This window comes from Anas platyrhynchos, chromosome 11, assembly GCF_047663525.1.
Source record: "Anas platyrhynchos isolate ZD024472 breed Pekin duck chromosome 11, IASCAAS_PekinDuck_T2T, whole genome shotgun sequence".
Lineage (NCBI taxonomy): Eukaryota > Metazoa > Chordata > Aves > Anseriformes > Anatidae > Anas > Anas platyrhynchos.
The window spans coordinates 15023834-15040044 of NC_092597.1; the positions used below are offsets into that span (position 1 = coordinate 15023834).

General features: G+C 43.8%; 1 protein-coding gene across 1 annotated transcript; it reads left to right on the forward strand.

Moving 5' to 3' along the window:
• Positions 1 to 1857: 1857 nt before the first annotated feature.
• Positions 1858 to 15546, forward strand: WHAMM (WASP homolog associated with actin, golgi membranes and microtubules). The gene is made up of 10 exons (XM_005026944.5): positions 1858 to 2445; positions 4405 to 4578; positions 5866 to 6016; positions 6561 to 6730; positions 7580 to 7745; positions 8714 to 8901; positions 10344 to 10430; positions 10515 to 10610; positions 10963 to 11425; positions 14195 to 15546. The coding sequence occupies exons 1-10, from the start codon at positions 1912 to 1914 to the stop codon at positions 14479 to 14481; spliced, it is 2316 nt and encodes a 771-aa protein (XP_005027001.6). The 5' UTR covers positions 1858 to 1911; the 3' UTR covers positions 14482 to 15546.
• Positions 15547 to 16211: the final 665 nt, after the last annotated feature.

Here is a 16211-nt window from a genome sequence, read left to right on the forward strand (position 1 = left end):
AACATTTATGCTGTCAGACAGATTTTATTAATTTTTCGGATGGGAACTTATTTATGTCTCTGTGCTGTTAATCTACAAAATCTCACAGGCCTTCATCTGTTGAAAAATTAGTCATGTCAGCTTTACTTCCAAAGACTAGAACATAGCATTTTGTTTACCGTAAATTAAATTCAGCCTTGCACGCAATGCCAGAATGAGAGATATGTGCTAGACAAAAAGCTGCTTCTCTTCCCGCTCCCCCCCGAGGCCCGCAGGTCCTTTCACAGGGCCTTCTCGGAGCGTGCTATCACGCCGCCATCCTCCTGAAGTCATTCAACTGCCAAGAAAGGGTGGGATATTTGCGAGGCTGAGGAGCAATCCTCTACAGGAGCTGGCCTCATTTGGCAATCTAGTATTGGGGGACCATCTTTTGGGACTGGATTTAGACAAAACCTCAGAGTTGCCAGCCTACACAGGAGTGGGGAGCCCACCCAGGGCAGTGAAGTGCAGGGAGGCAGTGTGTGGCCTCAGCCACTGGGCGCCTCAAATTTTGCACGTCAGGGAAGGAGCATGGGGTTGTGTTGGTGAAGAAAAGAAGCAAGATTTGGGGGATGGTGGCTGTAGGGAACGAAGACTGCTGGCACATGGCAGCTTTCTGTGACTGTGCCCTGGGCAGTGAGCAACTGACACCACAGCAGTGCAGGAAGATGGCGGCAGCCCCTGAGGTGAACCTGGTGCCACTCTCCCTGAGGGAAGGTGGCGGTGCTGCCTCGCACTTGGCTGATGTGCTCTGCACACTGTTTTTCATGAAAATAATGCCTCTTTTATTATAATTATTATCCAATAAAATAATAGTCAAATAATATTATTATTAAATAATAATGATTGATATTAAACAGTAATATTAATAACATAAATAATAGCCACTAATAATAATTATATTAAATAATAATAAATATTTAATAAAATAATAGAGTAGTCAGAGCATTGGGATGGGTTGCGCAGGGAGGTGGTGGAGTCACTGTCCCTGGGGGTGTTCAAGGAAAGGTTGGACGTGGTGCTTAGGGGCCATGGCTTTAGTGGGCAATATTGGTGGTGGGGGGATAGTTGGGCATGATAACCTTGAAGGTCTTTTCCAACCTTACAGATTCTGTGTGTTTTTGTTTTTTTTTTTCCACACGCCACGCCTATCCCTCAGCCCTCACTCCCCAGACATTATTTATTTGTTTATTTTTTGGGCCCCTCGCTACAAGAAGGACATCGAGGTGCTTGAGTGGGTCCAGACAAGGGCGACGAAGCTGGTGAGGGGCCTGAAGAACAAGTCCTACGAGGAGCGGCTGAGGGAGCTGGGCTTGTTCAGCCTGGAGAAAAGGAGGCTCAGGGGCGACCTTATTGCTCTCTACAGGTACCTCAAAGGAGGCTGTAGTGAGGTGGGGGTTGGCCTGTTCTCCCACGTGCCTGGTGACAGGACGAGGGGGAATGGGCTTAAGTTGCTCCAGGGGAGTTTTAGGTTGGATCTTAGGATGAACTTCTTTACCGAAAGGGTTGTTAGACATTGGAACAGGCTGCCCAGGGAAGTGGTGGAGTCACCATCCCTGGAAGTCTTTAAAAGACATTTAGATGTAGAGCTTAGGGATATGGTTTAGTGGGGACTGTTAGCGTTAGGTCAGAGGTTGGACTCGATGATCTTGAGGTCTCTTCCAACCTAGAAATTCTGTGATTCTGTGTGATTTATTTATTTCCACACCGCTGGCGTGAGGCGCTGCTCGCCCCGCCCACCCACCACGAGAAGCCCCGCCCACCCCCCCGATAAACCCCACCCACCCCAGTAGTCCCCGCCCCCTGGCGGCTCCCCACCAATGGTAGCGGCGCGCTGAGCACCGCCCCTGGTTAAGGCGGCGGGGGAAGGTCCCGGGCCGGTCCCGCGGCGCCATGGCGGAGCCGGCGGCGGACAGCCTGGAGGGCTGGGTGGCCGTGCGCGACACCGCCTTCGCCCCGCCGCAGCAGCCGCCGCCGCGGCTCCGCTTCCTGGTGGGCTGGAACGCCGCGGAGGACGCCTTCGCCGTCACCTGCCACGGCCGGGCGGAGGGGGAAGCCCCGCGGAGCTGGGCCGGGCTCTTCTCGGCGCCGGCCCTGCTCGGCGTCCACCGGCAACTGGCGGCCGTGTGCCCGCGCCTGGAGCCCGCCTTCCCCGCCCTGCCCCGCTCCGCCGCCGCCACCGGGCTCTGGGCTCTGCTGTTCCCCGGTGGAGCCCCGGTGCTGGACGAGGCGGAGGCGCAGGAGCTGTGCCGGGCGCTGGAGCGCTACCTGGGCTGGGCCCTGGAGCTGTGCGGTGGCGGCGTGCTGCTGGACGCCCTGTTCGCCGCCGAGCGGCCCCGCGACGAGGAGTACTTCGAGAGCCTCCGCGAGCTCCGCGGGAGGGCCCTGCGAGGGCACCTGGCCCGGGCCAAGGAGGCCCTGCGGCTGGTACGGCCCTCCCCCGGGGGTGGGAAGGGGGTGAGGGCAGCGGGGCTCGGCCCCTGGTGGTCGTGGAGCCCTGGGGTCGGGCGTGGTGCTCGGCTGTAGGGGCCTGGGATGGTAGGGAGGGAGCGAGGGGGGTGTGTGTGATGTTTTCCTGCCCCTGGGCCTGCCCAGCGCTCAGCTCAGACACTCCTGGTGACCAGGAACTGCTAAGACAGTGCCCTCAACTACGGTGTCCTCGCCCTGTGCGAGCCCGGCTGTATTAAGTGGGGAATAACCCAGCTCGGTGTAAGACATCAGGGGCTTGCTTAAGCTGCAAGTGCTCCGACAAGAACACGCTGCTAAAAATACCCGGCGGTGTGCACCGAGTGGAATGACAACCAGAAGTGAAAGTACAAGCGTGACGTAGTTCTCCAGCCTCTTTGTGAAGGTGTCAGCCTCTTTGCACTGACGCCTTTCGTGGTCAGGTTCAGTGATGCCTTTCACTGGGGGCTTCTTCGTCAAGTTCTTCATTAAAACCAAGTAAAGCTGCGGGCCTGCACCAGATAGGTGTTTTGTGGTCAGAGTTCTTGAGTGTCAAAGTCTGGCCTAATGGTTTATGAGCTAATTGTTAGCCCTTTCTCCCTTTGATACCATAAGCTCCTCCTTTATCAGGAGGTGACTTGTGAATTTCACAAGTAATTTCCCTCTGTGCACTGTAAACAGCCTCCAGGAGCAGCAAGTGTTTCTGTTAGGCATTGGCACTGTGTATGTGTTAAATTCCTACAGGTGAGCCCTGGAGCTGTGAGCTACCACGGGCTCCTGCAACTGTATAAGGGGCCACAGGACTGATGGGATTATCAGAAACAATGCATTCATATCCTTTTGTCCCACTGTGCTGGGCCTGGGAAGAGGATGGGCAGGCAGTGCCCTTGAGCTTACTTCCACAGACCTTCCCTGGGGAGGTTGCTCTGCAGCTGGACTCTTGCTGCTGTGATCCTTCTTACCCCGACCCAGTGGGCAAGAGCAAAGGTGGTAGCTTAATTCCAGTGCTTTTCATTTGAGGCACAATCAAGCCCGTGTTTCTGAGGCTTTGTTTTCCCCACTTGTAGCACCAAGCACCCCCCTGTTCCCTTCCCTTAAGGAGCCGTAGAGCGAGCAGTGTCCTTCCAGGAAGCTCTGTGTTCCTCAGCAGAGCTCAGCTGTGCTCCTCCAGCTGGCTCACCGTGTCCTGGTGTGTAGAGTGCACCATGGTCCCTGGCAGCTGTTATCAAAGAAGAGTTTTTGAAGTTTTTATTGGTACCAATAAGAAGCACAAGTAATTGAGGGGAAGCTTCCAACTTCATTTTTGTCAAAGAGCAGATAAAGATCTCAGATGGGGCTGATGTGTCAGAAAGAGTCATTCACTGGAAGAATTACAGGTTACAAAGTAATATTGCTAGGCCTGAGATTAGAGAAAGCTATCACAAATTGTGCAAATGATAAAGGAACTTAACTGCAGGCTATATTAGGAGTAGGAATCTGGTTCTGAATTCTTATTTTTAGATGGCAGTCTGATGTTTCCATTGCCAAATCTGAAATTTGGGGTCCAGAAACTCTTTAGCAGGCATTCAGTAATTGTGGAAGAGATGCAAAAACTAGTTCAAGAATACTTTCCTTGTCCTTCCAGTCTGCAGAATTCCCATTTACCACTTGTGTTTCCAAAAACCAGTGACCAAGTCACCTGCACGCAGCTACTGGAATTCCTGACGTGGATGGCCCTAGGTCTGATGTTCCTTTCAGTCTCCTAATGCAACATGCAGCAATTAGTACCCTTAAGAGTGTGATGCTAATGATATTTCCTGCTGGGGGTGGCTGCTGACTGCCTGGCACACCGGGAAGCCTTGCCTATGCCATCCAAAGATAAAGAGCAGGTGCTTCCCTTGTTGGCAGTCAGCACACACAAATGCAAACCAGCTAACTCTTATTTACCTTTTATCCCCCTAGGTTCTCCAGCAGCATAAAAGTGCTGACACAATGGTGGCTTTGATGAAGGTTTATGAAGAAGAAGACGAAGCTTATCAGGATTTGGTAACCATGGCGACGCAGTTCTACCAGTATTTGCTGCAGCCCTTCAGAGATATGCGAGAACTGGCGACACTGTACAAACTGGAAATCCTGGTGGGTCTGCCCTTATCAAGTGAAAGGCCAAGTTACATAGCGGGGCGTTGGCTGCTCTTGGAGCTCAAATCATTTAACATTCTCTGGTTTTGTCTTCACTTACTTCCCCCCTGCAAATCTACCAAACGTGACAGAGAAATTCAGAGGTAGGGCAGGACCACTCTCGGGTGATGTCTGAGTCCGTGGTACTGGCTTGAATAGAAGTGCAGCCATATTCCACCAGTGTTCCCCTTTCCCTACATTTTGAGGACTTGAAAGGGAAACATCCCCAAGCACCACCTGTCTGTGGACTATTCTTCAGTGAGCTGAATTTGGAGATCTGAGTAGCCCTTGTTCAGTGGGTTTAGTTTGTGACATCGAGAATGCCATCCCCCCAGTGCTGGGACACATTACCTCAGCTGTGGTAGTAGAACAGAAGGCAGAGGAGACCTTACCACCCCAAGCAGTTCTCTGTTGCTGCTACAGCCTCTTTAGAAGTACAGACTCAAACTTGCCACTTTATCAATTTAATTTTATGTGCATGTTAAACTGGAAACACATACTGAAAGTTATGATATCCCTGGAAAAGAGAGCCATCTACTATTTTGATTTTTCCTTAAATGGTCTGTTCAAATTTAAATAAGCTGTTAATGTTCCAGAAAAGAGCTGAACTGTTTTAAGTATGCTGTAAAATGAAAATTGGAATGGATGAAACACAAAGTTGGCCTCTATATAAATAATTCAAAGGGGTGCTTAGGCTCATGAAATCTGGATTTTTTTAAAAAGAAGGATTTGAATACTAGTCTTGTACCCATGTGCTCTCTTTGGACTTGAAAATACTCTTATGTTTCTTTTCTTTATCCCTGTTCCCATGTGAAAGTCTGCCAAGCTGGAGAACCTGACAGTGTGAAGTGCTGTCAACACATGGGGGAAAAATAGAAGAGAACATTGCACGTAGAAGAGTATTTCTGGGTTACTTTTAGTAACAACTGAAACACTTCTGTTGGTCATGATTTTTAAGATGGTAGTTTAAAAATATTTTAAGAAGTATTTTTCTTAAATAACCCAATTCACTAATCGAAAGCGAATGTTAAAGTCACGATTAGGGATCAAAGGTTCTGAGTTAACCAGAGAATGAGGAACGGGGTAATGCACAAGCATGAGCAGTGATTCACTTTGTGGCAGGTGAGGGGAAGGTCATGTTTGCCACTGAGCTGTGCCTTGCTTGAATTGTCTGTCAGTGCAGCGTAATGTGGGCTTCACCACTATGGTAACCAGCTGATAACTGAGAATTCTGTCTCCTTGCAGAAATCTTTGCAGTATGATAATTTGGGGCCTAAAAGAGTAGCAGCTTTGCAGAAAGATGCTGAAGAATGGACTAAGCGAGCTGAGAATGCTGTGTGCTCCATTCAGGATATAACTGTGAACTACTTCAAGGAAACTGTAAAGGCTTTAACAGGTAATCAGAATGATTTACACAAAAGGTTTCCTAAGTACTTGATTTATGGTACTGAGAGCTCCTCTTAGCACCTTTGCTAGTCTCTCTTGGCAGACCCTGTTGTTAGGGTGAGTGTCCAGCTTAATAAAGAAACATTTTATTCGTCTAAGACTGACATCGGTTAACCAATTTGATTTATGCCTTGCATTTTGCTTGCACGTAAACATTATCAAGGACCGAGACTTCACAGCTGCAAACCTGTGAACAAAAAACACTCATGCTTTTAACCCTTGGTATGCAAGCGTCAAGGATTTCAATGTGTTAACTGGGTAGATCACTGTGTAACTGTTACGACATGTCTGTGGTAAGCATTTTTGTATAGGTAAGCAAAATGCTTACCTATACAAAATCATAAATTCAATTGTTTTTTCTTGTAATTTCTGAAGAAGATTCATAAATTGTTTAGCAGCATCAGCATTTTTACTATTGCATCTATAGTAGAAACGCGCTAGTGTTACTAGTTTACTGCATTTCTCTCATCTTATTGCAATGTTTTAATCTGCAGCAATGCAGAAACAGATGGAACAAGATCAGGAAAGATTTGGTAAAGCCACCTGGGCATCAGCTTTGCCACGACTAGAAAACCTGAAATGTATGTTAGCTAAAGAAACCCTTCAGCATCTGAGGGCAAGAGAATTATGCGTGAAACAGAAGAGAGCTGCCATTCAGAAAAACGTAAGACCCTGCAAAGCCTCCTTTTCTGTCAACATTTTGTGAAAGGCTGGTCAAAATCTACCAAAGGGATCATGGGGAGATTTTCAAACTCCTTGGCTATGAAACAGCTGAGAAAGGCCTCTTTCAGCAAAGCACCTGCATTCTGTGCGTAGTATTTTACGGGGTTGCAGAGCTGACCCAAATGTGCATAAATACTTCAGAATTAAAACCTTAACAACCTAGTGTTTCTTCACAGTTTAGGGAAAAAAAAAATTAAGAAGCAAACGGCTTGAACTAGGTGGTTTTGAGCACAGTTTTAAGTTATGAAAAAATACTTGTTTCTAGTTTTTTTAAATTGTTCCTTCACACATGAAGGCATTTAGGAAAGGTTAAGATAAATTATTACATTTCAAGTATCATGTTAGCATTTATGGCACTAACCTTTAAAATTGTTAGTTCTAGGAAGATAAAGAGCAGCTATTATCTTCAGTAGACACTTCAAACTTGAGATATTTACTTAATTTTATTTTCTGATCTTTTCTATTTGAGGTTATCTAACTGCTGCTAGGAGTACCTGATTTTTATTTTCCAAGAGTAGTAGTAATGTTATTTGTGCAGATTATAATGAAGTCTTTTGTGGTAGACTTAAGGTAAAATTACAACTTTAGGCTAATGAGACTCTGCTCCTTGGAGTTCTGCTCCAATCCATTTCTAATGTTACGTTATTTCCCCACCTAAGCAGCTACCAGTTAGGCCAGGCTCTGTGCAGACACTTGGGCATCTGTGTATCTTAACTCATGCATGTGTGCTTGTTTCCCATGTGCTTATTTTGTTATTAATGCTTTTTATTTTCTATTTGGGGCTGTACAGATGGAGAACCTTGATGAAAAAGAAGAGAATCTAGCTGTGGTGGAGGAGCTAGAAATACATTATTATGAAACCCAACTAGAATTATATAATGTACAGCTTGAGGTATTGAAACATGAAGAGATGCTGCTCATTGTACAGTTGGATGCTTTGAGGAGGCAGATCAAAGGTAAGAATGAAGAAATACTTAAGGACGTATCCAAGACACAGGAGTGGTGGTATGACATCTCTGTCTTTGTAAAATACATTAAAAAAAAAAAAAAGATTTTTCCTACTTAAGTTTCACTAGTAGAAAGCATCAATGGAACACATAGGTGCTGTAGCATCTGTAATATGGCCTTCTGACACTTAATTGATAACACAAGTTTTCAAAAAGAAAGCTGTACTTGATAGCTCATCTTGACAGCAGCTGTGATAAATGCACGCACTCACTGGTTTGGCATGTTGAGTAACTTCTATTGCAAATGTTTACTGATCATGTATTTACAGGATCTTTGTATAGAAACTGTGAAAATTGTGACCTGCTGTAATGGGTCCAGATTTCATCACAAATCTGTTGTAATTTAACATGTAGAAATAGCAAAATACTTCTGTAATGACAAAAAGAAGTGATTATAGCTAGATGCTACTTGAGTGCTGCTTATGTTCCCATTTAAGTGTCTGTTCATAACATATTTATGACAAAAATAGGCATCAGTCTTGTTTATGTTTATTCGTGCTCTATGAATTCTCTGTTACTGTGTATGCCCTGAGGTAAACATCACTCCTGCTTGTTGCATAATTAAAACCTGGTAAATAATAAAATAAGTCACCCAGTGTTGATTAGAACAGTCTTCAGTTTTCCAGGAAAACTCCAATCGGTGAAGGTAGGAGTTAAAGCACAGAGAGACATTTGAAAGAGGAAGCTAAATAACAGCAAATGCTAACAACATAAATTTGATCCTGCAAAGCACCCCTGTGAGTAACATGACGTGTTTGCGTAAGACTTTGAAGGACCAAGCTCGGCTCTGGAGCATTACACTTTCTAATAACTAACTCACTGCCTTCAGTGGCTTTTAAAATGTCATTAGTTCTTTAAATGTTTAAATAACTGTGGCAATTTTTGGGTTTTTAAAAAAATGCCAAATGCCTTTCTAGAGAAACAGGATGAAGTTGTTTACTATGATACATGTGAAAATCCTGAGGAGCTCAAGGTCATTGAACAGACAATGGAACAACATTGCACTAACTTGTCAGAAATGACGATGCTGAGGCAGAAGATTAAACAGTTGGAGACAAAGCGTGGGACTGTCTGTGCGAGGAGAGCCTACCTCAGGAACAAAAAAGTAAATGCAGTCCTGGAGATGTGCATTTTCTGTAGCTGATGTCATGAGTGTTGACTCAAGAGGGACGGAGAGGAATCAACAAGGGTTTGGGTGGAGTGTGCAAGATGATAAGTGATGTGGTGCCAAGGCCTCCTAAGCAGAAAGAGGGGCAATGTGATTTTTAAGCCAACTTTACTCTCCACTGTGTGGTGCAAGTGTCTCTCAAGTGTATTGAGAGCACAGACATGTGGGTGACCCAGGAGGTGTTCCCCTATCATCTGAACCTCGTGCAGAGCCCTGCTGTGGCCAGCTGGAGCTTTGCCCTGGCAGCCTTTCACAAAGCAGCTGCAGCACAGGAGAAAACCTGGCCTGCAATGAAGGAAGCTGCACTGACAGAACCCACACAGCGATGCTTACATTGCCTTTGAATGGGAGGGAAGGGGAGATCTGACTACTGCAATTCTCTCTCCAGCCTCTCAGTTCTGTGTAAAAGGCATTTTTTCTCTTTTTTTCCCATTTGAAACAGAACAGTAGGAAGACACAAGTTGAGATCACAGTTGACTCTCATGAACCTCCCCAGTGAGCTGGGCTTACCTTATACCTGCACAGTTTTGCTGAGGCAGAGAGCAGAGTTTAAGCTCAAGTCTGTCTGGCCATTTGCCCTTTGCTAGCCGGGACAAAGTGGGAATGACACTGGAAACGCTTTGTGAATGATCATTGTCTCTTGCTTGCAACTGCTTCCTTGGCAGACACTTCCTTTGCTTCTGTTTTCATTCACTTAATTGCTGTCTATTGGTTACATAACACTACAGCCGAATGCCAGATGATTTGCAAATGCTTACACAGCCATGTGGATAATTCCCCTCTGTACAGTGACAAATAGCGACTCCTGGAGAAAATCCTGAAGCCTGCAGTTTCTCTGAGGCACTTTGTTACTAACAAAATGTACCCCTGTTAGGCATTTGTTGTGCTTCACATACCTTTGCTTCCCTCACCTTTGTATGTAGGAGCTATGGCAAATAACGGACAGAGGGAAAGTAGCCCTGTATTTGTGCAGTGCCATTCTAACTTCCTTCTTGCCTTCTTTCTCATATCTTAGTGCCCCATTCCTCTAGGTAGTACTTGGGTGAAATTTCTTCAGTTTGTTGCTTTTTTTTTTTTTTTTTTTTTAATCTACATGTAAGAAAGAGGGGTCTGTTAAGATCTGGGTATACTCCCTTTGGAGCATGAATAACCCTCTCATTAGTTAGGATAAAAAAAAATCTCATTGGCTTTAGCCATGAAGGAGTCCCATGTAAATAACCTTCAGGGTCTCACATCTGCCACCTGTTGAGCTTAGCCATCCTTCATGGCACAGCCAAGCACTTGGCCTTGGTCATCGTTAGTGGCTTGTACACGGGAGTTGATGGCACACAGTGAACGTGAACTAACCAAGTACTTCATGGATTTTGCTGTTCTACCAGGATCAATGTGAAGCAAAACATCAACAGAGACTGCAACAGGCAGAAGAGTGCAAGAAACGCTTCCTGCAGCATCACAGCATACAGATAGTGAGTACTCAATAACAGCCTTGGAGAATCTGGCAGCTGCTTGCTTTCACACGTAAATGCTCTCTTACTTGTGTTTTAATGCAGAAAAGAGACAAGCAAAAAGAGGAGGAGAAAAAGAAAAAAGCTTGGATAAGCCAGGAACGTCAGAAAACACTGGAGAGGCTGAAGACATTCAGGGAGGTAAGTAATGTGAACTGCAGTAGTCCTAAATGGTGTCTGAACTTACCAGAAAGTAGCCAGAGCTCACAAGTGAGCATGATCCAAATTGGAGACCTCTGCTTGGGTAGCCTGAAAGGATTGTGTGTAGTGAGGATTCAGTCTACTAAGGAAGTAGTTTCCAGGTGCAGAACCTGCTGCAAAGAATAGAAATGAGGAAATGACTTGGAAAGAAATACCTTTATGTTCCTTGGTCAGTATTCAGTGTTCTCCTTGAGTGGTACAGGTTTGTGCTCTGTGGCTTTTTGTCTCTGGGGATGCTGTTTTGGCCAAACCAATGGAGATGTGACTCTTTGCTTTACCATTTGTTTTTTAGAAGTGCCCAGCTCATGTTGTGCTGAAAACATCTCGTCCACAACCTCTCAGTCTCAGGTTGCCACGAAGTGTCACCCAACGGGCTGCAGTACCGTGCCCTCCGCCTTCATTAAGAACAAGGCCAGAACCAGAGCAGCCAAAGAGCTTGCTGATAGTAGAAACCAAAGCATCAGAAGCTCCACAGGAGAATATTCCAGCAGATATCCCTGTCCAGATTTTTGTTACTGCTGATAAATCAAAGCAACAAAAGGACAGTGAAGAGTTGGTGGTCTCTCCATCCTCCCCTCCACCACCACCGCCACCTCTACCACCTCCCCCCCCACCTCCTCCCTTACCTCTCCATTTAAAGACACGATCTCCAGTAGAGGACAAGCCACTTCCCCTTAGAGCTGATGGCCCTGCAGGAAGCTCTGCACTGCACAAACAGGATGACTCATCCATGAGGTCTATAAATAATTGCATAGGTAAGTAGGCTCACATTGACTGGTGTTTTTCATTTTTCATTGTTTTTATTTTCCAGTTTTCCATTCCTCTGTTTCTGGCCAGTAGTAGTGGGCGCTCTCACTCAAGACAGTGGAGTCCTGAGAGAGCTTTGATTGAGACCACATAAAATAAATAACACTGACTGTTACTCAGGACCCTGAATGAGTAACTGATCTGTTGATCCAGTCTGATGTGCTCAGGGTCCTGACTTCCAGAGTGTGTCATTCAGTGTTTTTGGGAAATGCTGTCAAGTTGGACGTTCTGGTCAATCTCTTACCATGTTTGAATTTCTGCTGTAATCCAGCATCTGTAAAGTACAGCATTACAAGTTAGATTAAAACATGCTTAATGACAGCACTACTAATTCTGAGGAGATCTTAATTCAAGACCTGTATTTCTCATGATCCCAGTGGTGTAATAGGTAGAAAGGTGTCAGAGGAAATTCCAAGGAGAGAGAGGATTTGTTACTCATGCTGATGAGAAGCAGTCTTTATTATTAAACTTACTCTTGCCACAATTTTCCAGCAGTTGAACTGAATGTATCATTTTGATGGTGGATTAATCACCTGTCCAGGCAAAAGACTACTGTGGGTAAATCTGTGGTTGTGCTAAGGCTATTCTTTAGTGTTTGTGATTTTGGTACTACAGAGCTAGCAGCTGGGCTGCTTGCATTTCTAAGGTATGCACAGCCTGTGTCCATTGGTGTGCTTTGTTTCTAAATAAAGGTTTCTTAAGAGAATTCATGCAGAATTCAACCAGGATTTGAAAGGCAGATGGATAGCTTTGGCATACTTGTATTCCTAGGGCAAAAATTCTGCTCTGTTACACCTCTGCTTTGTTAGTAAGATCGTGCAGGTGTAATTGAAGGCTGAACTCTGCAATTGAAACACAGTAGTTTGAATGAGAATAGAACTCAGCAGCCTCTCAAGGCTGTGCTGGTTACATCCTGCTAACAGGCTTATTTTTGCCTCTAAAGCAAGCAGATACTCTTACTATGTCAGGCAGATTGATCTAAGTCAGAAGGCAGCAATTTTTTATTGTCATTTTTCACAGTAGAGCTTATACTAGACTGAAGCAGGTCTTTAAATGTAGTACATTCCTTTTCCTTTTCAGACTGTTCACAATACATCTAAGCAGCCTTTGTATCCCCTCAGTTAAAAGGCAAACCACAGGCAGAAATGCCGACGAAAGTTCAGCATTTTTAGTTCTTCCAAGGTGTGAGGAAGTACAAGCAGTCGAGAGCCTGAGATGCAGTCAGGTTACCATGACAAACCACTGTGCATCCAGTGGATCAGTGTGCTGGCTTTAGGCTGAGAGGTCCATGGGATTAGTGTACCACAGATGCTCATAAAAACCTTTGATGAGCAACAGGAGCTGTACACCAGAGTATTCTGACTGCTACTGGCACAGCATTAATAGTAGCTAATATTTACTACCACTCACAGCCTAGCATTGATGTTTCATTAATTTTATATAGGAAAAATCCTTTTTTGCTCATCAGAGAGATCCACTAAGTTGCATACACATTTTATGAAGAAAAACAGCATGTTATTTGCTGTAATAGTAATTGATAAATTATTGCCATAAGAACATACTGCAACAGCTTTGTGAACACATTGTGTTATACATAGGCTACTCTTGCCTTTGCACATGAAAAGCCAGGAGAGCTTCATATTCTGTTGCTGAAAATAGTCTCTAATGTGTTATCATACTTCCCAAAGGCAGTGTCTCTTATCACTTGTTAGTCTGACTACTCTTTGACTGTGCAGCCCATCTGATTAATAGCTTTAAGACTTAACTTACTGGAAGGCTTTGCAAGACAACTTTGTGCATCTTTGCTTGATTCTTTTCTGGCATATCTATCACTCTGAAGGTACCACAGAATTCAGCAGAATGTTTTATTTTCAGCACTTGATGTTAATCTCATAACCCGCTACACGCTGCGCATGACAAAAATACTTTCAGCTGTGAAGCACAGATGGTCTGGACCTGTGGCTGTAGGAGTCGACTGCTGTCCAGGGAAACTGCCTTCCCTGTCTGACAGTCCAAAGCCAGCAACAAGGAATCCAACAAAAGGAGTAAACCATAAATTACACCATGTATTAAGAGAACAAGTAGAAGCTTTCTTAATGTGGTGTTCTTTATGGTATGAAGCTCAGAAACACAGCCTGAGATTTAAATAATGTAAAACAGGATATTTTTTTTTATTATTATTATATATATATTTAAGTCCATACAGAAAAGAGCTGCCTGCCTGCTTAGGGCCCGATCTAGCTCCCACTGACTTCAGTGGTGTAGTTTGAAGCTCTTCTACTCAGATCCTTTCATTTTTCTCTTGAATGAGCAAAAATGCAATTGACAGTCTCAGCAGGCTTCTGAACAAACTAGTAGGAATGGTAGATTGTTTCTAATACAAAGTACAAGAGATTTTTTGGTTCGGTAATTCTTTTTTGAAAGCCCATAAATTTATGATGAAAAAGAAGCATTCTCCTTTGTATATGATTCTTCGTTAGTGCACAACCTTGTATTATGTTGAAGAGGTACTGGATTCTCAATTCAAAATACAAAGGTTCAACTCTTATGAGCTTCTGCAATGCCAAGCTCTGGAACTGAAGAGTGTGCCAGAATGGACCATTATTTTTCCTGTCTCCACTAAAGATGAGAGGAATAACCCTGAGCACATGGGTAAAATTCTTTACCTCGTAAAGTGTGATTATTTTGTCTGGTAACAATAGACTTATCTGTTGCAGGTACAATGGATGAGGTTTTGGCTTCTCTAAAACGTGGAGAAGTTCAACTTCGCAAAGTGGAACAGTCAAATCCGTATGCCTCTGTGAAAGACAGCATCCTCTCTGCCATACGGCAGGGAGTTAAACTAAGAAAAGTGAATCAAGATACTGAGAAAGATGTCAGTAACGGATCCTCTAATGATCTGGAGAGAAGCATTAAGGCAGCCATCCAGAGAATTAAGAAAGTGTCTGCTGATTCTGAAGAGGAGGAAAACAATGATCAGAATAATGGAGAATGGGACAGCTAACCAATTTAAAGTAACAGACTACTGACTGGAACAGAGTATTGGTCTCATTTTGCACACTGTAGAAGAATGTATCTTTCAAAATGAAAGAAGTGTGATTGTGTGTGTGTATGTGGTGCAAAAATTTTCTGTAGAGTAAAAGGATCCTGATGGTTTTCTACAGGAGCTACAGATTCTTATTTTTGCATGAGTTATCATACTCCAAATTATGCTTGCAAGATTCTTATTTTTGCATGAGATATATTCCAAAATATGTTTGCATTAGATATTTCTGGCTCAAGTATGTAGAATTTTCACCGCATCAGAAGACAGATAAAATATTGAAGTGAAACATACGTTATTTAGCTTGTTACCTACATTGTAGGTAATACTTATCACAAGAACTCTTCAGGAATGAAAACTGAAAATCTATTTTGTCACATAAAAGTATAACACAGCCTGTAATGGTAAAGGCAGACCAGAACACTTAGCATACTTCAGAATTTTTCATTCCTACTTCTGTTGCCCAGAAATTTATTTAAAATATTGCTTGTCTAACACAGTGCACTCAAATAACTACGTTGGATGCTCCACTCATTGTCATGTTGTAAAATGTGTTCTTACAAAGGTGCTTAGCAGTGTTGATTGGGTTAATTACTATCAAGTTTGAGATAAAAACTACTGTAGTAATTACTTAAAAGTTTGCTTTTTAGCCAGAAACTTAAATGTAGTGTTTCTAGATGCAAAGTGTTTTTAATACCTTTGCAGCTGCAATGAACTGTTGCTGTGGGAGAAAGCCAAAATTTTGTATATAATATTTCCTTGGATGTAGCCATGTAAAACAGAGCTGCATTTCTCCACTGAGAATGTCAATACATGTTTATAGCTACTCTGATGAATTTCAATTACCTGATAGCCTTATAAATGACGGTTATTTGCATTGTGCCTGGAACCTGACTATTTAAAAATTCAACCACATTTCATTTAAAGACTGTTTCTATTTTTGGGAAATTAGTGACAAAAATGATTCATAATTTCTGTGGGAATTTATACTGACCCTTAATAAAAATATATTCTGACAGAAGCGGATTCAGTGTGCTCTCGTTTTCAGATTCTGCTGTGACACAAAATTCACTTGCACTACAGTACTCTGGATTTTGATAATAAGTGTGAACTGTAAAGCAGTCATGTTATCATGCTAATGGCATATGTAAATGTCCATGTTTTCTCAAATATTTATGAAATATAATTCGATAGCAGGTTGGCAAATATGGTGCCTTATCCCTGTTTTACAGTAAACAGATCTATTTAATCAGTAAATGCAGCAATTTTTGTGACAGAAGCAACAGGTGGGGATTCATTTTTTACCATTTTGTCACCTGCTTTTTTGGGAGTGAGACATTTTTTTTTCCATTCACTGACAGCAAACCAAGCAGACAAAAGTGGCAGCAGAAGCACAGGCCCATGCTTTATCAGCACAAGCCACCTCTGACATGATGTGTGCAGAGGGGAACTAGTGCCCATGGGACTGCCGCGTGCTAAGGCTGAGCTCAGCTGGGTGCGAAGGCCTCACTGAGCTGGGGGGAGGCAGGGGTGTTTTATAGCACAGAATTCAGCATCCCATGCGCTGAATTTCTCACACAGAACAGGACCGAGCACAAAATCTCGTCCTTCAGTAGGATGAAGCTGAGCAAAAACTTGCTGTGAATGTGGAGAGCTCTTCCTCAAGGTTATGTAAGATACAGACTCTTGAG

Bases quoted from the DNA above. Each gene is read 5' to 3' on its own strand.
- WHAMM (XM_005026944.5), top strand. From the start codon at position 1,912: ATGGCGGAGCCGGCGGCGGACAGCCTGGAGGGCTGGGTGGCCGTGCGC. The intron at 7,746-8,713 runs GTAAGAATGAAG...ATGCCTTTCTAG, and splicing joins TTTGAGGAGGCAGATCAAAG to AGAAACAGGATGAAGTTGTT. The intron at 11,426-14,194 runs GTAAGTAGGCTC...TATCTGTTGCAG, and splicing joins GTCTATAAATAATTGCATAG to GTACAATGGATGAGGTTTTG.